The following is a 23,561-nucleotide window of genomic DNA, read 5'->3' as shown; positions in this document are numbered from 1 at the left end:
CGAAACTCGGCAGTACTCCGCCGGAGAGCTACAGCTCGCGCCCGTCGCGTCACGACACGACGACCCGCGCCGGGAATACTTCGACGTGCACGAGCGCATCTCGTCGCCAGCCCAGCAGGAGCCGCGCTGGTTCAGCCCCGCCGCGTCGACGCCGGACCCGCTCATCGTCCCTGAGGACAGCAGCGGTCCCGGCGACGTGGCGCTGTAGCTCTGTGGTTTCGTGTGCCTACAGGCGAGGCGTTGCGGGGCCTCCGCGGCGACGGCGAGGCGCGCGGCGGCGCCGGCGCGGCCATCTCCGCGGCGCTGCGGGCCATCGACGCGCGCGCGATCATGAACCGCTATTGAACCGCGGTGAAGGCGGCGGCGTGATCATGACCTAATTTGAAGCGGCGGCTAACATATCCCGCCGGCAGTTATGTTACGCGTCCTCCTCGGGCATGGTGCACTTGATGACGGCGCAGGCCGGGTCCTCGCGGCGCACGTCGACGTCGCCGAAGCCCGCGTCGGCCATGAGGGTCTCGAGCTCCTCGACGGTGAAGAAGCGGTAGCCCTGGCGGCGGACCTGCTCCGGGACGCGGTTCGTGCCCATGGCGCCGACGAGGAAGGTCGTGAAGAAGGCCCGGCCGCCGGGCTTGAGCGCGCGCGCGATCTCCGCCAAGCCCGCCTCGAGCTCGACCCAGCAGTGGAGCGCGGCGCCCGCGTGGACGGCGTCGAGGGACCCGGTCTGGAAGGGCAGCTTCGCGACGTCGACGCGGTAGAGCTCCAGGTCCACGTCGGCCTCGACGAAGCGCCGCTTCGTCTCCAAGAGCATCGACTCGCTGTAGTCCGCGGCGATGAGGCGCGTCGACGCCGCGCGCGCGCCCGCGAGGCGCCGCGCCATGAGGCCCGTGCCGCAGGACAGGTCCAGCACCACGGACGGCCGGTCGTCGGACGCGAGCGCCGCGGGCTCGAACCACTCGCAGACCTCGACGAACTCCTCGTCGATGCCGGGGAAGCCGGACCGCTTGAACGAGTCGCGCCAGCCGCGCTCGTAGAGGAAGGACACGAAGGGGTTGCGGAACGTGTCCATCTGCACGCGCTCCGCGTTCGACCGGAAGACCGCGGACCGGAGCTCGTCCGCGAGCTCCGACGCGGTGCGCGCGCGCTTGGGCTCGACGAGGTCGACGAACGTGCCGAGGCGCTCGCCGTAGGCCGTACCCGTCTCGCCGCAGGCGTAGGTCGTCACGGGGCCGCCGACGAACTTGACCGTCTTCTCCAGCGGCGCCTTCGTCTCCGGGTCGCAGAGCACGGCGTCGGCGACGGGCGCGAAGAGCGTGCGCAGCCGCGCCTTGGCCGCCGGCGCCGTCGTCGTCGCCGTCGACAGCGCCTGCGCCGTCGCAGCGACGAGGAGCATGTGCGTGCAGCCGGCCATCGTGGCGGAGCGCCGCTGCGGTGGTATTGGTGCTGGCCCAGATCGATGCGCTGGTGCCAGCAAGCGGTCAAACATCAGCAGGTGAAGTGATCGTCTGGCTTGTTGAGGCGACGAGAGGCTGCCCCGACATATGATCTCGCAGATGATCTCGATGTCGCAAGCGTGCGATTCGAGATCGTGAAAGCTGCAACTATGGACGCCGCGGCCGCGGTGGACGCCATGCTCGCCGTCGCCGAGTGCTGGGCGGCCAGCGACGACGTGCGCGTACGAAACAACGGCGCCGTGCTGCGCGCCGTCGTCGACGCGCGCGACCGCGACGAGGCCGTGCCCGCCTGGACGGACCCCTACGGCCAGCGCGTCGCGCCGCCGCCGGGCCTCGACGCGAAGCTCCGGGAGCCCGCGGTTGACGCGGCGGCCGGACGCGTCGCCAGCGCTTTATCCCGCTGCGACCTCGCGGCGCTGCCGTGGAAGGAGCCCAAGGGCCTGTCGCCGAGCTACGCGAAGATCCTGGGGCCCGGCGCGATGCGGAGCGCCATGCTCGTCGGCGACCGCCGGCACGGCGCCATCGTCGAGAGCGCGAAGATCTTCGCGGGGCTCATGTGGATGCGGCGCGGGTCGTCGTATCCGCCGCACTGCCACGACGCCTCGGAGCTCTTCATGGTCGTGTTAGGGAGGGCGACGTCAATGTGGTCCGTGCAACCGGACGTCTCGGAGCCCGGCGCCTTCGCCGTGCCGCGCTGCGGCTACCTGCACCACCCGAGCGGCACGCCCCACGCGGTCCGCACGGGCGCGGACGAGGACATGCTCTGCGTCTACTTCTGGAGCGGCGACCTCTACGGCCGCTACTGGTTCTGCGCCGACGGCGAGCCCACGGACCGCTCGGGCTTTGATAATGCCTCGTAATGCTTGTTGAACCCACCTTGTACTTCACCTTGCCGTCGAGGGCTCGAGCCATGAGCATGTCTAGCTCTAGCTCGCGCGCGGCAATTTGCATGGCACCTCTGCGCCTCGCGCTCGTCGTCGCGCTCATCCTGCCGCGCACAGACGGCTTTGACCCGGCGATCCTGGACGCGCGCTTCGCGCTGGCCGCCGCGCCGGTCGCCGCCGCCGCCGCCGCGGGGCTCCTGCTGTCGGCGCTCGACGAGGACGGCGCGCCGTCGGACTGGGACTCGTCGGACCCCGGGCGGTGGACGCGCGTCTACGACGAGTGGGCCCTCGGGCCGGCGACGGCGCTGGGCGCGGACGGCGCGACGCGCGTCGAGGCGCGCGGCGGCGGCGCGTGGCGCGTGCTAATGAGACACGGGAGCGTGCAGAGCGCGACGGCCTGGGACGCGGCGGCGGGCGCGCCGCGGCACGGCGTCGTCGCCAACGAGTACGTCAAAGTCATGGCGTCCGCGGCCGTCGGGGCCCTGGGCCGCGCGCCGGCGAGCGCGCTCTTTCTCGGCCTCGGCGCGGGCACGCTGCCCATGCTCCTGCGCGAGGGCGCGGACAAACCGCGCTGCGTCGCCGTCGAGCTCGACGCATCCGCGGCGGCTTTGGCAGAGGCGCACCTCGGCCTCAACGGCGTCGACGTCGTCCTGGGCGACGCCGCGGCGCATCGGGAACTCGCGCCGGGCGCGTACGATCTGGTCGCGCTCGACGTCTACGACGACGACAACCGCGTCCCCGCGGCCTTCGCGACGGTCGCCTTCGCGGCGGGCGTCAGAGACGCCCTCGCCGACGGCGGGGCCTTCGTCGCCAACTTCCACGTCGGCGGCGGCGAGGACGCGATTTTAGCCGAGGCCGCGGCGAACTTCGGCGCCGTCTTCCCGGACCTGGCCCGGGTCGACGTCCGCTACCAGGGCAACTGCGTCCTCCTCGCGACGCGAAACGCGGCCGCGCCCGACGCGGCCGCGCTCGCGTCGAACGCCGAGCGCGTCGCGCGCGCGAAGGGGTGGGCCTTCGACCCGCGGAGCCGGCTCCGACGGCTCCGGCGGGCGTAAGGATGACAGTGCCGCTTATCCAGGGGGTGATCGCCACGCGCTCCGCCGCCTCCGGCGGCTCCGGCGGGCGTAAGCTCGACCGTCGCTAGACCCCTTCCGCGCGGCGATCGCGTCCATCAACCCGCCGCTAGGACCCCTTACCGCGCCCCCGCGCGGCGATGGCGTCCATCAGCCCGCCGCCGCCGCGCGCGCGGCCGCCCTTGGCGCCGCGGCCGCGCGCGGCGATGGCGCCCATGAGCCCGCCGGCGGCGCCGCCGCGCGCGCGGCCCTTGCCGCGGCCGCCGAGGGCGTCGAGGAGGCCGCCGCGGCCGCCGCCCTTGGCGCCGCGGCCCGCGAGCGCGGCCATGAGCCCGCCGCTCATCTTGCCGCCCTTGCCGCCGCCGCCGGCCGCCGCGGCCTCGGCCTCGGCCTTGCGCTTCCGTTCCTCGTCGGCCTTGCGCTTCGCCTCGCGCTCCGCGCGCATCTTCGCCTTGGGGTCGACGTAGTCGAGCTCCGCGGCGACGGCGGCCTTCCACGCGGGCGCGTCCGCGGCCGCGAAGGCCAGCTTCAGCGCGCCCGCGGCGAGCTCGAAGCCGCCGTCGCACTCCCCCAGCGCCGCGTCGGAGCGCCGCCCGCGCACGGGCACGGCGAACGCCGGCGGCTTCGCGAGCTTGAGGTCCGACTCCTTGTCGTAGGCGCGGAGCTCGCCGTTGACCAACACGAGGAACGTCTGGCGGGGCTCGAGCGTTTCGCCGTCGCCGAGCGTCCCCGACGCGGCGACGTCCCCCGCCTTGACCGGCGCCTCGTCGCGGGGCTTCTCCCTGGGCTTGACGGACGCGTCGACCTTGATGACGGGCTTCTCCTGGGCCGCGTAGGGGTTGCTCTTCATGATGCCCGCGCGCACGAGCGGCGCGTCCGGGTCGAAGTAGCGCTTGTCCCGCTCCAGGTCCTTGTAGCCCGGGTTCCGCGCCTCGTTGCGCGACAACCGGCCCTGGCCCTCCTTCGTGACGAGCTCCATGAGCTTCGTGCGGAAGTTGGCCTTCCATTGGGCCTTCTTGCCGTCGCCGTCGTTGTCGAAGACGTCCGGCAGCGACGCCCAGACGCCGCGCATCTCGACGATGTCGAGGCCCTGGTTGTTGTACTTGGAGAGGAGGTCGGCGATGTGGAGCTTCGCCGTGTCCTCCGGGTGGAAGCGCACGAGCCACGTCGCCTTCTTCGTCCACAGTCGTCGCACGACGCCCGGCGGCAACCCGCTGTCGCCCAAATCCGCGAGCGACGCGGACCGCACGTCCGGCGGCACGAGGCAGCGCATGGCGTTCTGGGCGGCCTCGTTCGCGGGCCTCGTGTCCTTGACCCACTGCTCGGCCTTGGCCGCCTCCTCCTTCTCGTAGTCCGGGTGCATGCGGATGATCTGGTCGTACTTCTCGACGTCCTTCTCCGCGTCCATGTCGCCGTCCATGAGGCGCTTCACGGCCGCGTTCATCTTCTCGCGCGCCTCGGCGAGGGGCACGAGCTCGACGGCCTGGACGCCCGCGGCGTTGAGCTGCTTCTTGAGGAGCGCGATCTGCTGCTGCAGCGACGTGACCTTGTCGTCGCCGTCGCCGGCCGCGTTCTCCTTGCCGAGCCCCGAGAGGCTCCGGCGCCGCTCGGACGACGTCGACAGGTTGCGCCGCGCGACCTCCATGGACTTGTCGAAGGAGTTCGACGGCCGCCGGACGAACTTTTTGCGCGTCGGCGTCGACGGCGACCGCGGCTCCGCGGGGGCCCCGTCGACGGCCGCGGCGCGCGGCCGCGGCGCCGCGCCGGTGCCCGCGGGGCGGAAGATCTGGTTCACCAGTTCGTCGTCCGTGAGCTCCGGCGCGTCGGGGGCGAGGTAGGCCGCGAGGCCCGCCTCGTCGAGCTCCTCGGTCTTCGCTACGAGCTTCGGCGCCTTCGCGAGCACGTCCCGCAGGTTGTGGAGCGCGGACCGCAGGTCCGCGTTGTACCAGGCGTCGCCGACCCGCGTCTCGCGCTCCCGCATCTCGATGCCCTCGTCCGACTTGGCGCGCACGTCGCGGTCGACCCAGGACTTGACCTCGCGCGCGTCGCGCGGGCTCGTCGGCGCGAGCCGCGCCTCGAGGACGCCGTCGAACTTGGCCGAGAGGGCGGCCTCGTTGAAGTCGCGCCAGCGCTCCACGGCGCGGTAGAGGCGCACGCGGTGCCAGCGCGTGAGCGCGCCCTTGGCGAGCTGGAGCCGGCCCATGGCCCGCCGGATGTCCGCGGCGACGCGCTCGTCGCCGACGCTGTCCTCGAGCGCGCCCGCGTCCCGGAGCAGGTCGTCGACGCGCACGCCGCCGAGGTTCGCCACGGACGCGCGCACGCGCGGCGTCGCCGGGTCGGGCGCGCCCGGCTCCGCGTCGCCCGCGTGGCCGTGGAGCGGGTTGCCCCCCACGGCGAAGGCGCCGTCGTCCTCCTCCAAGCCCGCGCGCTCCTCCTCGATCTTGTCCAGGAGCGCCCGGCCCTTTTTTTCGCCGATCTCGCCCCGCGTCATGCGCTCGGCGACGATCTCCGACGCGGGCCGCGCGACCGCGCGGACGTCCTCGACGGCGACCGCGGCCTCGAGCTCCGCGCGCTCGCGCTCGAGCCGCGCGGCGCGGATCAGGTCGTACTCGCCGTGGAACACGCGCAGGCACCGCACCTTGCAGAGCGCGCGGCGCCAGATTCGTCGCGCGCGCCGCCGCCGCTTGCCCCGCCCGAAGGTCACGTAGTAGCGGTACCGCGCCTGCACGAAGCGCGCGACGCGGGCCACGGACGCGCGGCTCCGCCACGCGTCCAGGAGCGCGCGCGCGGTTGTTACTTTCGCCAGGGCGGACCGCCAGCGCCGCCGGGAGGCGAAGTAGCGGAGCCGCCCCGCGAAGGCCAGGCCGTCGGGCGACCCGAGGTCCACGGCGTAGAGCCGGTCCAATAGAGCGATGGCGCCCGTGCGGAAGAAGACCTTGGATCTGCCCATGCGGTAGCACGCCGGCGGGATGGACAGCGCCCAGAGCACGGCCGCCGTGAAGCCGCGCGCGTCCAAGCTCGCGAGCGCGTCGAAGCCCGCGGCCTCTCGTTCCAGCTTCGCCGCGGGCTCGCGGTACTTGGCCTCGATGGCCTCGAAGTTGACGCGCGTCGGCATGCCGCACCGGAGCACGTCGCAGGTCTGGGGGATGCCCTGGGCCCGGAGCTGCGACGCGACGCACGCGCGGTCGAAGACGCCGACGGCCATCTTGTGGTTCGGTTTTAAACAACGGACGAAGCTGCACGTCGTGCTGTCGAGGAGACCGCAGAGCTCGCGCATCTGCGTCGCAAAATTCCGCGACAGCGAGTCGTCGCCCGCGCGGTCCGGCGCGCGGCCGTAGGCCGCCAAGCCCCGGAACGCCGCGGACGCCTCCAGCAACTCCCCCAGACCCTCGGGGACCTTGTTCGAGTTCTTCGACACGAAGCGGCCCGTCGTGTAGGCCACGGCCCCGGCGTAGTGCGCGACGACGAACGTGTCCTTGACGTCCTTCTTGTGGGGCGCCGCGAAGCAGGTCTTGCCCGCCAAAGCCTCGTGCAGGTCGCGGCAGAAGGCGCCGTCGCTCCGGCTCTGCTTCGACGCGTCGTCGAGGATCGAGAAGACGCTCGGGGGCCTCCGCGCGGCGATGAGCTCGACGCAGGCCTCCGTGTCGTCGGGCGCGGCGACGGTCTCCTCGACGACGATGCCCTCGAAGGCGTAGACGTCCCGCTCGGCGACGAGCACGGCCTTGTTGAACGTCGCCTGCAGCGACTCGTTCGCAAAGTTGATGAGCAGCTGCTCGAGGTCGTTGCGCGCGAACGCCTCGAAGCCGAAGATGTCGAGCACGCCGATGAAGTCGAGGGCCGCGTCCGTCGCCGCGGTCATGGACGCGCCGAGCGCCGCGACGACGGCGTCGAAGCACCGCGCGTAGACGTCCTTCGCGACCGCGTCGCGCGCGAGCGCCGCGGCCTCCGCGTCGCGCTCCTTGACGTAGAAGGACTGGGACCGGCCCCGCGTCGACGGCGCCGCGATCGTGCGCCGCACGAGCAGCGCCTCGAGCGCGTCGGCGGCGACGTCGCCGCCGAGGCAGTGGACCGCGGCGTTGAGCGCGGGCCGCGCCGCGTGATCGCGCGACGACACGGCCGACGCGCGGTCGCCGCTCTCGGCCGTCTCCAGACCATCGAAGGTGACGTTGCCGAGGTGGAGCGCGGCGCCGAGGCAGCGGCCGACGAGGTCGAAGTACGCGCCGCGGCCCCGCTTCTTGGGCGACGCGGCGTCGCGCTCCGCGAGGCCGACGGCGGCGAAGGCCCGCGCCGTGGCGCCGTGGGCCGCGGCGTCGTCGACGCCGGCGATGGTCGCGCAGGACGACGCGCTGAGGTAGCGGAAGTCCGACGGTTTCTTGAGGAGCTTGAGCTTGGACGCGTCGAGCGCGGACGCGCCCGCGACCCATTGGTAGAGCGCGTGGTAGTTGCGCTCGCCGTCGGTCTGGCCGACGACGCGGCTCCGCTCGAGGAGGTAGGTCTCCACCGTCGCCCCGGCGAGGGCGACGGCGCCGGTCGCGCGGGAAAACTGGAGCTTCAAGAACTTGCCGAAGCGGCTCGAGTTGTCGTTGCGGAGCGTCCGCGCGTTGCCCAGGGCCTCGAGGATGGGGTTCGAGTCGAGCAACCGTCGGTCGAGGTCCGACGGCCCGGAGGACGCCGACGCGACGCGCCGGCAGAGGTAGCCGAGCACGATCTTCGCCGTCTCCGTTTTGCCCGCGCCGGACTCGCCGGAGATGACGACGGACTGGTTCGCGCGGCCCCGGATCGCCGCGCGCTCCTCGAGCACCATCTGCCGCAGGGCCGTCTCGGCGATGGCCCAGGGGTGCGGCGGCGCGTCGGAGAGCGCGCCGCCCCGGAACGAGGCCTCGTCGGGGTCCGGCACGGGCCGGAGCGGGTTCACGGCGATCAAAACGTTCGCGATGCGCGTGTAGGGCCGCTGCTGCCGCAGGTCGCTCCGCTGCTCCAGGTTTTCGATGATGCCCGGGTCGTGGAGGTGGTAGAGCGTCGTCATGTCCTCGGCCGTGTGCTCGTTGACCGGCAGGAACGGGATGAGCGCGGGCTCGAGGTCGAGCTCCGCGCCGTCCTCGAGGTCGCGCACGCGGCAGCGGCTCTTGTCGAGGGCCAGCACGAGCACCTTCACCCAGACGCGCTTCGGGTGCGGCACGAAGTAGACGCACTTGACCTCGATGTGGGCCAGGTCCACGCGGCTCAGGGCCCGGCCCTCCTCGCGCTGCGGCTTCGGCGGCGGCATGGCGCTGTAGCGCTGGAAGCGCCGCTTCGGCGTGCGCGGCCCGTCGTCGGTCTGCCGCCGCTCCATGTAGCGCGGCGGCGGCGGCGGCGCTGTCGCCATGCGGCGGCGTGCGCGTCGCGCGCGACGATGGGATGGCTCCGCGCGAAAAATTACAAGCTCGGGGCGGTAGCCCCGAAGCTCGGGGCGCAGCCCCGAAGCTCGGGGCGCAGCCCCGAGCGCCGGAGGCGCTCGGAGGCCGGGGCCGGAGGCCCCGAGCCAGAGGCCCCGAGCCAGCCCGAGGACCGGGGCCGGAGCCCCGGGCAGGGAAGACCGGGGCGGGGGGGGCCGGGCGGGGAAGACCGGGGCGGGGGACCGGCGCGGCGGAGGCGACGGCCCCGCGCCACGGGAATGTCAGGCCGCGGGTCGGGCAATGCGAGGATGGCGAGGCGGGGCGAGCTCGGGCAGGCGGCCGGTTCGGGACCCAGCGCCGGCAGCACGACAGCGCCGGCGAGCGCGCCTCGGCAGGTCGCGGGTCCGCTCCGCAGACGACCCACCGAGCTGGGCGACGCGTCCGCGGCATCGATGGCCCTCGTCGCTGCGGTCAAGTCAGGCGCCGGGGCAAGTCAGGCGCCGGGGCAGCACCAGCGCGGTGGCAGAGGCTCCGCGCTTCGCGCGGTGCGGCGTGATCAGAGCTTCGCACCCCGGGCAACGGCCCGCGTAGCAGCCAGGAAGACTCCGCGCTGATAGTCGAGTCGCCGAGGCCGGGCGACACGTCACGAGCATCGAGGTGGCGGCGGCGATGCGGAAAATTTTCCTCCGCGCTTCGCGCGGCCGAGCAGCGCGACGGTCTCGAAGACGTTCGAGGGGACGACGCCGACGCCGACGGCGGGATCTTCGTCGATCTCCCGCCGCCCGCCGGCCGTCGCGTGCGTGGAGTCCATCGCTCCGAGTCCCGTGGGCACTCGTCGAGGTTGTAGTCGTGGACGCGGCCGTCTCGAAGTCCTCGGGCACGGTCGGCGCGCGAGCCGGAGGCCCGCGGAAGGCCCGGAGGTAGTCGAGGTGCTAGGACTCCTCGCGGACGACGTCCACGAGCTGCATGTCGATGGACTCCTTGTCCTCCGCGTGGTTGCCTTCGACCGCGGGCTGTTGCCCGCGTCGGTCCGAAAGTACAACCGTTTTACGGTTGCACGGGCGCGCCGAGGGGACGACGCCGTGGCGCGACGGTCCGCGGCCCGTAACCGGTCATCCGACGGGCTGCGTGAGCTCGCGGCGAGACCCAGACGCGCGGGGCGTCCGGCGCGTGCGCAAAATTTTCTTCCGGCGCTTCGCGCCGGGGGTCGCCCCGAGGCCGAGCCCCGCGCGACGGTCCGGTCCGGTCGGCCGCCTCGACGATGCGATCCGGGTCCCGGCGCGCGGCGCGCGGGGGACGCGCCGCGAGCGCCGGGCCGCGGCGACGCGCGCCGCGCCTTCGGGCCGTCGCCGTCGCCCGAGGTCGCCGTTGGGGCAGTTGGGGCAGCCCCTCGGCGAGACGCGCGTCCCGTCGACGCGGCGCGCCGCGGGCGCCGCGTCGACGACGCGCCCGCGCCCGGCGGGCGGCGCGCGGGCGGCGCGGCCGTCCATCGCCGCGGTCCGGGGCCGGTCGCGGTCGCGGACGCGGCGGACTTGGCGCTAGCAAACGGTCGCGCCCCGAGCTTCGTCGATCGGCGCCCCGAGCTTGTAATCTTTTGGGAGAGCTCGTTTGATTGGGCTGCCGAGCTACGAGCTTTGGCAGTGCTCCGTGAGTGCAACATTGAATGTTGACGGCTCTGCGCGATCTCTTTGTGACGCGCTGGGCCCGCACCGACTGCTACCACCCGGCTCGAGCGCTCCACCTCGCACGGCGGCCGTCGCAACCGCAGCCATGCTCCGCCCGCTCCTCCTCCTGCACGCCGTCGCCGCGTTCAGCTCGCCGCTGGGCCGCCGCGCCGGCCGCAGCGCCCTGCGCGTGCGCGTCGGCGGCGGCGCCGTGGCGACGGCGCCCATCGAGGGCATGCGGCCCGGCACGTCGGGCCTGCGGAAGCGCACGAGCGTCTGGGTCGAGACGCCGAACTACGTGGAGAACTTCGCGCAGGCCATCGTCGAGGGCTGGCGGTCCGTCGGCGGCTTCCCGGCTCCCGGCGGCGGCACGCTCGTGCTCGGCGGCGACGGCCGCTACTTCAACGACGCCGCGCTGCAGCGCATCCTCCGCGTGCTCGCGGGCAACGGCGTCGCCAGGGTCGTCGTGCCTGTCGGCGGCGTGCTGAGCACGCCCGCGGCGTCGGCGCTCGTGCGGCGCCTCGGCGCGGACGGCGCGATCCTGCTCACGGCGAGCCACAACCCCGGCGGGCCCGACGGCGACTTCGGCGTCAAGTTCAACACGGGCCCCGACGGCGCCCCCGCCAAGGAGTTCCTCACGGAGGCCGTCTTCGAGGCGTCGTCGACGCTGGAGAGCTTCAACGCCGCGGACGCGCCGGACGTCGACCTCGCGGCGCCGGGCGCCTTCGCCGTCGGCGACACGCAGGTCGAGGTCGTCGAGTCGAGCGACGCCTACGTCGCGGCGCTCAAGGAGTGCTTCGATTTCGACAAGCTCAAGGCGTTCATTGCGGAAAAGAAGCCGAACCTCTTCCTCGACGCCATGCACGGCGCCGCGGGCCCCGCGGCGAAACGCGTCTTCGTCGACGAGCTCGGCGTCGACCCGGCCATGCTCTACCGCTGCGACCCGCGGCCCGACTTCGGCGGCGCCCACCCGGACCCGAACCTCAAGTGGGCCGACGAGCTCGTGAGACGCGTGGGCCTCGAGCCCGACGGATCGCCGATGAAGGACCGGCCCGAACGACGCGTCGACTTCGGCGTCGCGTTCGACGGCGACGGCGACCGCAACATGATCGTCGGCGACGCCTTCTTCGTGTCGCCCTCCGATTCGCTGGCGGTCCTCGCGGCGAACGCCAAATCGGTCAAGTGGTTCGCGGACCGCGGCGGCCTCGCGGCGTGCGCGCGGTCGATGCCGACGTCGCGCGCGCTCGACCGCGTCGCGGCGAAGCAGGGCATCGAGTGCTTCGAGACGCCCACGGGCTGGAAGTTCTTCGGCAATCTCATGGAGCTCAAGCAGCCCTTCCTCTGCGGCGAGGAGTCCTTCGGCACGGGCGCGGACCACGTCCGCGAGAAGGACGGCCTGTGGGCCGCGCTCGCGTGGATGAGCGTGCTCGCGGACGCGAACGCGGGCTCGGAGAAACTCGTCGGCGTCGCCGACGTCGTCAAGGCCCACTGGCGCACCTACGGCCGCGACCTCTACTGCCGCCACGACTACGACGAGTGCGCGTCCGAGGGCGCGAACGCGATGATGGCGCGGCTCGGCGAGCTCTGCGGCGCGGCGAAATCGGACCTCGCGGCGCTGGACCCGGGTCTCGAGGGCGTCGAGTCCTTCTCCTTCGTCGACCCGCTGGACAACAGCGAGACGACGAACCAGGGCATGATCCTCTCCTTCGACGGCGGCGGCCGCTGCGTCTTCCGCCTCTCGGGCACGGGCTCCGCGGGCGCGACGATCCGCGTCTACGTCGAGAAGCCCCTCCCGGAGCCGTCCGAGGCCGACCTCGACCTCGTCGCCGCCGACGCGCTCGGCGACCTCGCCGACGCGGGCAAGAAGGTCGCGGACCTCGTCGCCTTCAGCGGCCGGGAGAGCCCCTCCGTCATCACGTGAGCGCGGCGCGTGGTTAAGCTGCTACTAGTAGCGCGGGCGGCATGTCTAATGCTAGCCCTGCCACCAGAAGTCCAGGACGTTCTCGAAGCAGCCGAGCGGGAGCTCCTGTTCTTGGCCCGCGCCGAAGAGGCGCGTGGCGAGGTAGTAGTGTTCCTTGAAGAAGGAAGAGTCAGACGTTGCTTTCCACGGCTGCTCGTGGTGCGACTTCGCGCGGCCGGAGGAGCACAGCGCGCGCAGGAGGACGAGCTCGTAGCGCGGTTCCGCGAAGTAGTTCGCGTAGGAGCCCGCGGCTTGGACATGGAGAAGAAATGTCAGGCCCTTTTCCGCCCGCCACTGCCACTTTTCGACGGTCTCTCCGCCGTCCTCAAAAGCGAGCCCGAGCCCCGCGACACTTTTCAGCAGCTCTCGCCCTGTTGGCTCGAGGGGCACATCGCAATGGCCTTGGCTTAACAGCCATCGCATGAAATTGACATGACCCCTCGCGCAGGCAACCAGAACGACCTGAGGCGTCACCTCAGCGCCCGCCGCGATCAGGATCTTCGCGATTTCGAGATTCGAGTGACTCGCCGCAAAATCGAGGGGCCGTTTGTTGCGCTCGTCAGAGAGGTCGGGGCCCGCGCCGATGCGCTCGACCAGTATCCGCACGGCGTACTCGGCGTTCATCTGGCAGGCCGCGCAGAGTAATGTGTGACCTGCTTCGTCCTCGGCGTCGACGTCCACAGCCGCGAGCAAATCCACAACTCGGTCGATCAGAACGGGGCCGCTTTCACTCGCCTCTTTGATCATGCTCACGACGTAAGACGAGGCGCCACGCTGTCCGGTCCCGATATCATCGGCGAGGCGTACCAATGCGGCGCTGCTCAGTCCTTGGAGAACCGGCCCCAACAGAGCCGAAAGTGGCCGGAAGACCGGGGGCGGCGCCCCGTTGTCGATGTCCAGGTTCGCAACAGCCGATTGAACATGTGCGAGCGCTGCCTGCAGCTCAGCGGTCGTTGCCTCATCCGGCGGGCCGTCCATTGTCGACAGCCCGTCCCGGTGTGGAGATTTTGACCCGGCCGTCGGCGATCGACCGGGCGCTCTCTCTCTCTCTCTAGAGCCTCTCTAGCGCACTATGCGACACACCCCGCCTACGCGCCTACCTTGGGCAGACGCGGGCACTGGGAGGGGGACGCTCTGGACCTTTAATATCCCCGCCCTAGTGCAGCCCCTCGTAGCGCCCCGTGGCCGTGTGCTTGGTGACGAAGGCCTCGATGGCGCTGTAGTCGACCTCGGGCTCGTCGGGGAGCGCCTTCCAGTTGGCCGCGTGGTCGCGCTGTAGCGCCGTGACGCCGTAGTCGAGCATGGGCGCCGTGACCTTCGTGCTCGCAGGCATGCGCACGGAGAGGCCCCGGTTCACGAGGTCGTTCATCGTCTGCTCCTGGTCCGCGACGCAGGGCACGACGAGCGTCGGGAGCTTGCAGCGCAGCGCGAGCGTCGTCGTGCCGATGCCGCCGTGGCACATTAGCCAGGAGCACTTGGGGAAGAGCCACGCGTGGGGGCAGTCCTCGAGGAGGAGGAAGACGCGGGGCAGCTTCCGCTCCTCGAGCGCGGCGATCAGATTGTTCTCGAGCTTCGACGTGCCCCGCATGACGATCACCGCGCCGTCGAAGTTTTCGATCCACGCCAGCAGCGCCGCGACCGTCTCCTCGACGAGGACCATGGACCCGAAGCACACGAGGCCCGCGGCGCCCTGCTCCGCGAGGAAGGCGTCTACCGCTTCTCGCTGCGCGTCCGACGGCACCTCCACGGGCCTATAAGTCCAGCGCGGCGTGAAGAGCACGTGCGCGCCGTAGGTCGGCGTGCCCAGGTCCTCGAAGGCGCCGCCCAAACTGCAGACGCCGCCCTCGGCGATGCCGCGGTCCACGCGCGCGGCGGAGAAGTCGTTGCCGATGACCGTGGGCGTGTTGAGCTGCTTCGCGTACATCTCGCCGGCCGTCAACACCTTCCGCCCGTGGGCCTCGCAGGCCTCGGCGTAGCCGCTGTCCATGACGACGCCGTGGACGGACGCGTAGAACGCGCGCCAGACGACGGGCATGAGGAACGACGGCACGAAGCGCACGTCGACGATGGGGTGCGCGTGCGGGTTCGGCGTGAACTCGACGACGTCGAGGCGCACGTAGGGCACGGGGATCTTGTCGTGGAGCAGGTACCTGCGGACGGGGCCGTCGCCGCGCGCCGCGCGGACGTCCGTCGGGCGCCGGCCCGCGCGCGATGAAGTCCGCGTTCCCCGGCGAGAAGAAGAGATCGAAGGGCTCTTTCTCGTGGGCGGCGATGACCTTGGCCGTCATCGACGAGATCACGTCGCGCTGGCAGAAGAAAGAAAACCAGACCTTGACGAACGGCATGCCGAGGTGGCGCCAGACGTCGGGCTTCTCGCGGTTGAACTGCGCGATGGACATCCAGGGCACGGCCTCGAAGCCGCGGCTCTCGACCAGTTCCACCTGCTCCTCGCTGCAGAAGAGGCACGGCGTCATGAAGTCCCTAATATTCTCCAGGAGGTCGAGGAAGGGCAGGCAGTCGCCGTGGGACCCGAGGAGCAGCACGCAGGCGCGCTTCAGCTTCCGCGTCGGCTCCGCCCGCGAGCCCACGGTCTCCGGCTCGGCCGGGGCAGCCTCTGCGTCATCAGCCATCGACATCGCGGGCGGGTTTTGGTCAATATCGACCTCAACCATGGATCCATGGACGACAGGCTCTCCGGAGGCTGCCCGAAGTCGCCTTTCGACGTCGCAAATGGCCGAGCTCGCCGCTGCAACAGAGGCGCCAAACACAACGCTCGAGTTCGAGACCCTGCGGGACCGGCTGGACTACCTCGCGCAGCTCGACGGGGCGGAGGACAAGGACCAGCCGCACAGCCTGAGCTCCTACGGCAAGGCCCGGGTCCTCGAGGAGCTCGTCGGCGGCGTCGAGGCGCTGGACCTGCGCGAGGTCTGGGACGCGGAGGACCTCCACGCGGCCCTGGGCCGCCCGCTCGAGGCGGACTACGAGGCCGTCGAGGTGACCGTCGACGGGGCTTTGGGAGTGGAGCTCGCGCCGCTCGGGGGCGCCGCGGTCGTCTGCGGCGCGGCGGACGACGGCGACATCCGACCCGGCGACTTCCTCGTCGCGGTCAACGGCGCGACGGTCGCCGACGCGCTCGGCGGATCGCCGGCGTCCGAGGCGAACTTCGGCGCCGTCGTCGCGTTCCTCAAAGCCGCGGACCGCCCCGCGGCCGTCTCGCTCCTCCGCGAGCGCAACCCCGGCGCCGCGCCCGCGCCGCCGCGCGCGGGCGTGTCTCTGCGGGCAGCGACCCACCTGCCCGCCGTGCGAAACGACATCAAGCGCTGCGTGTCGCTCGACGTGAGCGCCGCGGACGACGACTACGACGCGGATTTGCTCGTGCCCCGCGAGATGGGCTTCCAGCGCATCGACCTCGGCTGGCCCGCGAAGCGCGACGACGCGGACAACTTCTGGATGCTCGGCCACAGCCGCGTCTCCGCCATGGTCGCCGCGACGCTGCTCCGGGCCGCGGCGCCGCGCGTCGACTGGTTTGTCGTCGCGTGCCACACGTACGCGTGCGTTTTGGGCAATTGCGGCGGCCGCGGGAGGCCCGTGCTCGTGGACCCCGCCGCGGCGACCGTGGGCTACGACGCGCGGGCCTACCTGAGAAAGGTCGGCGCCTACGGGACGCCGAACATCTTCCCCGTGGACGGAGGCGCGTACCTCGACCGCATGCTCGACCCGCTCGTCGCCGTCAACGAGCGCCGCAAGCGCGTGCCCAGGTGGGCGCCCGTGAACGGCGCCATGGACTTCCAGGCCAAGTGGGAGTCCGGCGCCATCAGGGACGCCGACAAGCCCGAGTTCTTCCGCGCGCCCAAGGCCGCGCCGAAGAAGGTGAAGCTCCGCGCGATCGACCGCGGCGAGGGCAAGCCGAGCGAGGAGCTGTGTGCAAATCAAATATTCAACTCGACTTCAATGTGAGCGTATTCGAATGTTTTGACACGAGCACTTCCGCTGTGCTTCGAGAACTCGATGAGAGCAATCGATTCGTCCAAAAGTCAGCCGAATCGACGTCGATTTGACCAAGCTAGAGAATTTCAAAGTTTGGCCCCGACGTCCCAGCTCACTGGTTGATTTGCACACAGGCGAGGAGTGGGTCGACCACAAGACCCGGGGCTCGCGGCGCTTCTCGAGCGCCCAGCGGAGCCGCGACAAAGCGTCGAAGCGCGACGGCATGGCGGACGCGCGAGCGCTCTACGACGACGCGCTGGCCTGCTGCCGCCGGGCCGCGTGCCCCGTCGAGGACGCGTCCGCGTTCCCCGAGGGCCTCACCAAGGGCCAGCGCTGGGCCGCGGCGCTCGCGACGCTTTTAGGCAACCGCGGCGCCTGCGACCTCGAGCTCGGCGACGCGCTCGTCGCCGTCGCGGACTGCGAGGGCGCGCTCGCCTGGTGGCGCCGCGCGCCGAACCGCGACGAGTTCCGCGACCGCGTCGACCGCGTCAAAACCCGCAGGAACCGCGCGCGCGACGCGCTCGCGCCGCCGAAGACGATGATCAGCGACGACCACAAGCCCGCCGGGAGCGTGGCCTGGCCCAAGGTGACCGTGGTCGTCGACGCCAAACGGACGACGCCCGCGGGCGTGACGAACGCCTTCCGCGTCTTCTCGGCGCTCGACTACGACGCGCGGCTCGTCGACTTGCTCGTGCTCCGCTACGACGACGACGACGAGCTCTGGCGCGAGCTCGTCGTCGAGGACGACTTCCTCGAACTCGTCGAGGAGGGCGACGACGACGAGGAGGAGGACGAGGAGCAGGCGCGCGCAAACGCGCTCCTCCACCGCGACGACGTCAACGTCCGGCCCGAGCTCTACGACGACTTCTCGACCGTCGCCGGCACGTCCGTGGCCCCGTCCACCGTCGTCGTCAAGGAGATGCGGCGCAAGCCCCGCCGGGTTGCGAGCGACGTGCCCCGGAAGAAGGTGCGGGTCGTCGCGGCGCGCGGCGACGGGTCCGCCGCGGTCCGGGACCGCGCGCGGGGCGACGTCTTGGTCCGCCTCCGCGACGACGACGTCGTCGCGCCCCACTACCTGAAGACGCTCGTGCTGCCCATCGCGCACGGCCGCGCGGACGCCTGCGCGCTGGCGTCGTGGTACCAGCGCGAGGACTTTGCCTTCACCCACGCGACGTTCGCGACGCCGCTCGCCGCGCCGCCGTTCCTCGCGCGAAAGAAGGGCGCGACGGGCGCCGCCCTCTACGTGCCCGACTCGGGCGGCGTCGCGCTCCGGGCGACGCGGGCGGCGGACGCCGCGACCGAGGGCCAGGTCAGCGCCGCGTTCCTCCAGGCGTCCCCGCTCGGCTGCGTCGTCGACCTGCCCGTCATCTAGGAGCGGTGGTGGGGTGTCAGTTTAAAGGGCGGGGCGGCCGCGGCGGCGAAGGCCCGGCGGCGGGGATGGTCCGGTCGCGCCCTAGAGCTCGCCCTCGCCCGCGTCCTCGAAGTCGTCGAGGTCGACGGCGTCCTCCTCCTCCTCCTCCTCCTCGGGCTCGTCCGGGACCTCGATCTCCGGGAGGAGGTCCATGGACTCGACGGAGAGGCCGGATTTGAGGATGCGGAGCGCGCGCTCGCTGAAGGCCGCGACGTCCGAGGCCTCGAAGCCCGACTGCATGAGCGCGTTGTCGAGGAGGAGCCAGCTCAGGTCCGACGTGTACTCGTCGTCCTTCTCCGCGGCGACGAGCTCCTTGAGCTTGGCGATGATGGGGTGGCGCGGGTTGATCTCCATCGTCTTCTGCGACGACATCTGGCCCATGGCCTGCTTCTCCGAGAAGGCCTGGGCGCGCATGATGCGCTCCATGTTCGCGCTGTTGCCGTACTGCGACGTGACGATGACCGTCGGCGTCGTCTCGACGCGGCGCGACACGGACACCTTGACGACGGCGTCGCCGTAGAGCGCCTTGAGGTAGTCCGTGAGGGGCTTGAAGGTCTCCTTGTAGAGCTGCATGCGCTTCTTCTCCACGTCCTCGTTTTCGTCGCCGAACTTGAGGCCCTCCTTCGTCACGGACTGGAGCTTCTTGCCGTCGAACTCCGTGACGTGCTGGATGGCGTACTCGTCGATGGGGTCCACCAAGTACAGCACCTCCAGGTCCTTGGCCTTGCACTTCTCGAGGAAGGGCGACTCCTCGACGGCCGCGACGGACTCGCCCGCGATGTAGTAGATGGCCTTCTGCCAGTCCTTCATGTTCTCGACGTACTCCTCGAGGGACACGTAGCCCTCGCCGCTCTTGTTCGACTTGTAGCGCAACAGCTTCGTGAGCTTGGACCGGTTCGCGGAGTCCTCGATGATGCCGAGCTTGATGTTCTTGCCGAATTTCGACCAGAAGCCAATGTAGGGGTCCTCGTCGTCATCCTCGGACTCGTCGGCGTCCTCGGACTCCTCGTCGTCCTCGTCCTCGTCGTCGTCGCCCTTCTCCTTGAGCTGGCTGAGCTTCCGGAGCATCTCCAACGCCTTGCGCACGAGCTTCTTGCCCATGACCTTGAGCACCTTGTGCTGCTGGAGCGTCTCGCGCGACACGTTGAGCGGCAGGTCGTCGCTGTCGACGACGCCGCGGAGGAAGTTGAGGTAGCGGGGCACGAGATCCTCGAACTCGTCCGTGATCAGCACCTTGCGCACGTAGAGGCGGAGCTGCGCGGACTTGGTGTGGTACGAGTCGTACATGTCGAAGGGCACCTGGCCCGGGACGAAGAGGATGGACTTGAACTCGACCTCGCCCTCGGCCTTGAAGTGGATCCACGTCGTCGGGTCCGCCGTGTCCTTGCTCAGCGTCTTGTAGAAGGACCGGTACTCCTCGTCGTCGACGTCGGACGCGTCGCGGCTCCAGATCGCGCTCTCGGAGTTGACCTGGTGCCAGTCCCAGTTCGTCACCGTCGTCGTGCGCGGCTCGTCGTCCTCCTCCTCCTCGTACTCGTCGTCCTCGAGGTCCTCCTCCGACTCCTCCTCCTCCTCCTCGTCCAGGTCCTCCTCGTCCTCGTCCTCGTCGTCGTCGACCTCGACGGTCTCCGTCTTCGACTTGTAGAGGTAGATGGGGAAGGTGATGAACTCGGAGTAGCGCAAGACGAGCTCCTCGAGGCGGTCCTGGTCGAGGAACTCGCCCGCGTCCTCCTTGAGGAAGAGCTTGATCTCCGTGCCGCGGCCGAGCGTGTCGCCGAGCGGGTCCTGCCAGACCGTGAAGGAGCTGTCCGCGGCGGACTCCCAGACGTGCTGGTCGTCGTCGTTGTGCTTGGACCGCACGCGCACGCGGTCCGCGACGAGGTAGACGGAGTAGAAGCCGACGCCGAACTGGCCGATGAGCGACAGGTCGCCCGACGCGTCGCCGGACATGGCCTCGACGAAGTTCGTCGTGCCGGACTTGGCGACCGTGCCCAGGTTCGCGACGAGGTCCGCCTTGGTCATGCCCACGCCGCTGTCCTGGATCGTCAGCGTCCGCGCGTCCTTGTCGAACGAGATGCGGATCTCGAGCTCCTTCTTCGTGTCGAGCGCGGCCGCGTCCGACACCGCGAGGAAGCGGATCTTGTCCAGCGCGTCCGAGCCGTTGGAGATGACCTCGCGGAGGAAGATCTCCTTGTTCTTGTAGAGCGAGTTGATGATGATGTCCATGAGCCGGTTCACCTCGGCCTACGGCGGGGGTCGAGCGTCGGTCCGGGGGCTCTTTCGGAGGGCGCTCGCGGCGCGCGCGCGCGTCCGGGCGGCGTTCTGGCCTCGCGGCGCGCCCGGAGAGGCCTCGCGCGCCCCGGCGCGACGGCGCGGCGGCGGCGCGCGCGGTCGGCGAGCGGCGGATCCACGGGACGCCGGCGCGCGCCTGGAACTCAAAGGTCTCGGGCGCCGCGCCGGCGTCCTCGGCATAGGCGACGGTGCCGAGCGACGCGACGGCGCCGAAGACGAGCGCGACGAGCTTGAGGATGCTGAGCTTCATTGGTGCGCTGGCCGAAGCTCGCGGCGATTCGCCTCTGGTGTGGACGCGTGGAGGCCGAAGCGCTGCAGAGGACCCGTAACGGACGCGATTGGCCGGGGCCGCCGCCGGCCCGGCCTGGGGCGACGCGGACGACGAGGCGAGGTGCAGCAGCCTCACGCCCCCTTCTTACCTTTCTTCGTCCCCCAGTCGCCCCCGTCCAGCGCCGCGCAGAAGGCCGGCCCGAAGATGGGGTGGCGGTCCTTCGTCCCCTCGACGAACGCGGACACGCGGTTCGCGTCCCAGCCGCGCTCGAAGGCCGCGCGCGCGGCGGCGACGTCGTGGAACGTCGAGGACCCGACCTCGCGCGGGAGGAGCTCCGCGCAGGACGCGAGGACGTAGTTCTCCGCGAGGGCGTCGCGGATGCCGTCGACCGTGGACCGCGTCGCCGCGCCGCCGTCGCCGCCGAGGAAGGCGACGCCGAGCGATCGCGCGGCGCCGCGGAGGAGGCGCTTCGTCTTCGCGGACTGCGGGTCCGCGGCGACGAAGACGCGGGGCGTCGCGTTCGTCGCGGCGCGCCGCGCGGCCGCGGCGTCGCGGACGCGCTTGACCCACTTGTCCTGCGCGCGCGTCCCGCGGCGGCCGACCTCGACGTCCGCCTTCCGCAGGTGCACGCCGACGTCGCAGGCTTCGCCGCCGAGCGCGCTCTCCACGGCGTCGGCGACGGCCTTGACGGGCGTGAGGAGCAGGTCCTGGAGCGCGCCGAAGCGCGCCCAGGGCGACGGCTCCGGCGCGGCGAGGCCGCACGCGGGCGCCCAGCCCCACCAGTAGTACCCGAAGGCGCAGAGCACGGGATCCTTGGCGCGCCAGTCGGCGCCGACGTCGCGGAACCCGGCGGCCGTCTTCGCGTCGCGGGGGTCGCTGATGGCCCAGCGCTTCAGGCCCTTGCGCCCGGGGCGCCGGAAGACGTCCTCCTGGCACTTGCGCACCGCGTCGCGCACGCGCGAGTCCGCGGGCAGGGACCAGTCCACGAGGCCGTTCCGCTCGAAGAGGTCCTGGATGCCCGTCGGGTCGCCTGAGACGGCGCGCGATCGGCGGCGTCTCGAGGGAGGCGAGATTGTTCTCTCTCGCGAGTTCGGACGCCGCCGAAACGCGCAGTCGGGCTTGTTGTGGCCGAGGTGCTTCGAGCAGTCCTGGCGGGGCCACCGCACGGCGAGCGCGCGGCCGGTCCGCATCGCGAGCGCGAGGCTCGACACGACGGTGTCCACGCGGTTGCCGAGGCCGTAGTTGTCGGCGAAGGCGACGACGTAGCGTCCGTCGTCGCGGCGCCGCTGCGCGCGCTGGACCGCGCTGTAGTTCGCCAGCAGGGCCGCCCAGGCGCCGCGCGTGCGGCCGCGGACGAGGGCCTTGTGGCCGTCGAGCCACGACGACGACGACGACGACGCGGCGGCGGCGACCGCGGCGGCGACCAGCAGCGACCCGCGCATCATCACGCCGCATGCGCCGCGGCGCCGCAGCCTCGCATCATCGCCTCGGAGAGCAACCCATAGAGATGCAGCCCATCGTGCTTCGGAGAGCACTTTCGGTGCACGATGGAGGGCAGCCCGGAGGCAGCCTCGTCGTCGGACGACGTCGCCGTCGCCCTGCCCCGGGACGACGACGACGGCGGCGACGCGTCGCCGGCGTCGCCGGCGTCGTCCGCCGGCCAGGTCGACGACGACGACGCCGCATCTTCTCCCGCCTCCTCCACCGCGGCCTACGCCTCGGCGGCGCGCTGGGGCGCGGACACGTTCTGCGCGACGGCGCGGCGCCAGCTGCGGACGCGCGAGCTGCGACCGGAGTGCAAGCAGCGCCACGTCAACTTTTTGCTCCTGGGGCCGGCGGGCGTGGGTAAGTCGTCGCTGATCCACACGTGCTGGCGCGCGCTGCGGCCGTCGGAGGCCGGCGGCGAGGACCGCGACGCGCTCATGGCGGCGCTCCAGCTCGGCTGGAGCCGGGACGACGCCGCGCGGCGCGCGGCGGAGCGCGGCAAGGGCGGCGGCCTGCGGGCGAAGCACGGCACGACGCGGTTCAACGCCTACGCGCTGCAGCGGCGCCAGCCGCCCGGCGACGGCCCGATCTTCGGCGCGGGCGCCGTCGGCCTCTACGCCCAGGACACCAAGGGCCACCAGTTCTTCGACGCGAAAGAACAAGCCTTCGCGGCGCGGCTCGTCGACGGCGCGGTCCGCGAGGGGTCGACGCAGGAGCGCGCGTCGCTGCGCTACTGGGCGCTGCTCAGCAAGGTCGGCCTCGGCGGCCTCCTCCGGAGCGCCGAGGCCGCCGACTGCCCGTCGGTCGTCGTGCTCGTCTTCGACCTCACGCTCCGGAGCTTCCTCAAGATGCTCCGCGCGAGCGACGACGACCCGCAGCTCGGCTGCTACCGGAAGATCGCCGCGCACGCCAAGGCCCAGGGCCTCGGCTGCCTCGCGGTAGGTCGTGCGCCGCGCGCGACGCGTGACGCGCCCCCTCGCAGGTCCTGACGCACGTCGACGTCCTCGAGCGGAGCAAGGACGACCTGCCGCCGACGGCGTCGCCGCGGCGCGTCGGCGAGGGCCTCGACGACGACCTCGGCGCGATCAAGAAGCAGCTCGCCGGGGCCATCGGCGGCGACCTGCTCCCGGAGGGGCACATCCACGCGCTCGTGAACTACCACGTCCACAAGAACGAACCGGACGCGGCCGTCGACCTCGCCGCGCTCGAGTTCCTCGCCGCGGTCGTCGACGCCGGCGAGGCGTTTTTGGTGAAGAAGCGCGCGCGGGGGGACTGCGTGGTATCGTAGGCTCGTGTTTTTTTGGGGGGGGGGCTGCGGGCGCCTGTGGCCCCTAGCCCAGGGCGCAGGTCTCGGGACTCCCGGTGCGGAAGGCCTCGCGGAGGCGTGCACGCGGCGTCTCGCCGGCGGCCGGCGCGCGCCGCCGGTGCAAGTTGAGATGCTACCCACACGCTTCTCTCTCTCTCTTCGGATGTATCGGTCCACGACGCTGCTCGACCAGGCCCTGCGCGAGCTCCGAGCTCCCGGAAAAAGCACGCGCGTTTCACCATGCAGGCGAGTCGATACCCGCCCCCGAGACCCTCCGACCCCCACCGGGGCCGCGGCCCAGCCCCTGGGGACGCCGGACGGCGAACCTCAACCCGGGGCGGACGTTAACGTTCGCGCGCGCGCGCGGGCGCCGAAGTGGACGTCAGAACGACGCTTCTT

At 71.6% G+C, this 23,561-nt stretch overlaps 5 protein-coding genes across 5 annotated transcripts; 1 reads left to right on the top strand and 4 right to left on the bottom strand.

Annotated features, from left to right (window-relative positions):
• Positions 1–6,538: 6,538 nt before the first annotated feature.
• Positions 6,539–7,270, bottom strand: AURANDRAFT_24247 (hypothetical protein; the record flags this gene model as incomplete). The annotated part of the gene is made up of 1 exon (XM_009037406.1): positions 6,539–7,270. A coding segment is annotated over one exon (732 nt), but the record flags the coding sequence as incomplete, so codon positions are not given.
• Positions 7,271–7,834: 564 nt separating this feature from the next.
• On the bottom strand, positions 7,835–8,437 carry AURANDRAFT_23936 (hypothetical protein; the record flags this gene model as incomplete). Its single annotated transcript, XM_009037405.1, has 1 exon — positions 7,835–8,437. A coding segment is annotated over one exon (603 nt), but the record flags the coding sequence as incomplete, so codon positions are not given.
• A 2,119-nt stretch (positions 8,438–10,556) lies between these two features.
• On the top strand, positions 10,557–12,371 carry GPM (hypothetical protein; the record flags this gene model as incomplete). The annotated part of the gene is made up of 1 exon (XM_009037477.1): positions 10,557–12,371. One exon carries the CDS (start codon positions 10,557–10,559, stop codon positions 12,369–12,371), a length of 1,815 nt encoding a protein of 604 aa, XP_009035725.1.
• A 1,195-nt stretch (positions 12,372–13,566) lies between these two features.
• On the bottom strand, positions 13,567–16,622 carry AURANDRAFT_63290 (hypothetical protein; the record flags this gene model as incomplete). The annotated part of the gene is made up of 4 exons (XM_009037404.1): positions 13,567–14,560; positions 14,736–15,022; positions 16,076–16,328; positions 16,549–16,622. The coding sequence occupies 4 exons, from the start codon at positions 16,620–16,622 to the stop codon at positions 13,567–13,569; spliced, it is 1,608 nt and encodes a 535-aa protein (XP_009035652.1).
• A 1,154-nt stretch (positions 16,623–17,776) lies between these two features.
• AURANDRAFT_37153 (hypothetical protein) lies at positions 17,777–20,392 on the bottom strand (the record flags this gene model as incomplete). Its single annotated transcript, XM_009037403.1, has 2 exons — positions 17,777–20,052; positions 20,237–20,392. 2 exons carry the CDS (start codon positions 20,348–20,350, stop codon positions 17,851–17,853), a joined length of 2,316 nt encoding a protein of 771 aa, XP_009035651.1.
• Between the last annotated feature and the right edge of the window lie 3,169 nt (positions 20,393–23,561).

Source organism: Aureococcus anophagefferens, assembly GCF_000186865.1.
Source record: "Aureococcus anophagefferens unplaced genomic scaffold AURANscaffold_6, whole genome shotgun sequence".
NCBI classification, from domain to species: domain Eukaryota; class Pelagophyceae; order Pelagomonadales; family Pelagomonadaceae; genus Aureococcus; species Aureococcus anophagefferens.
This window is presented reverse-complemented; position numbering and strand designations above follow the sequence as displayed.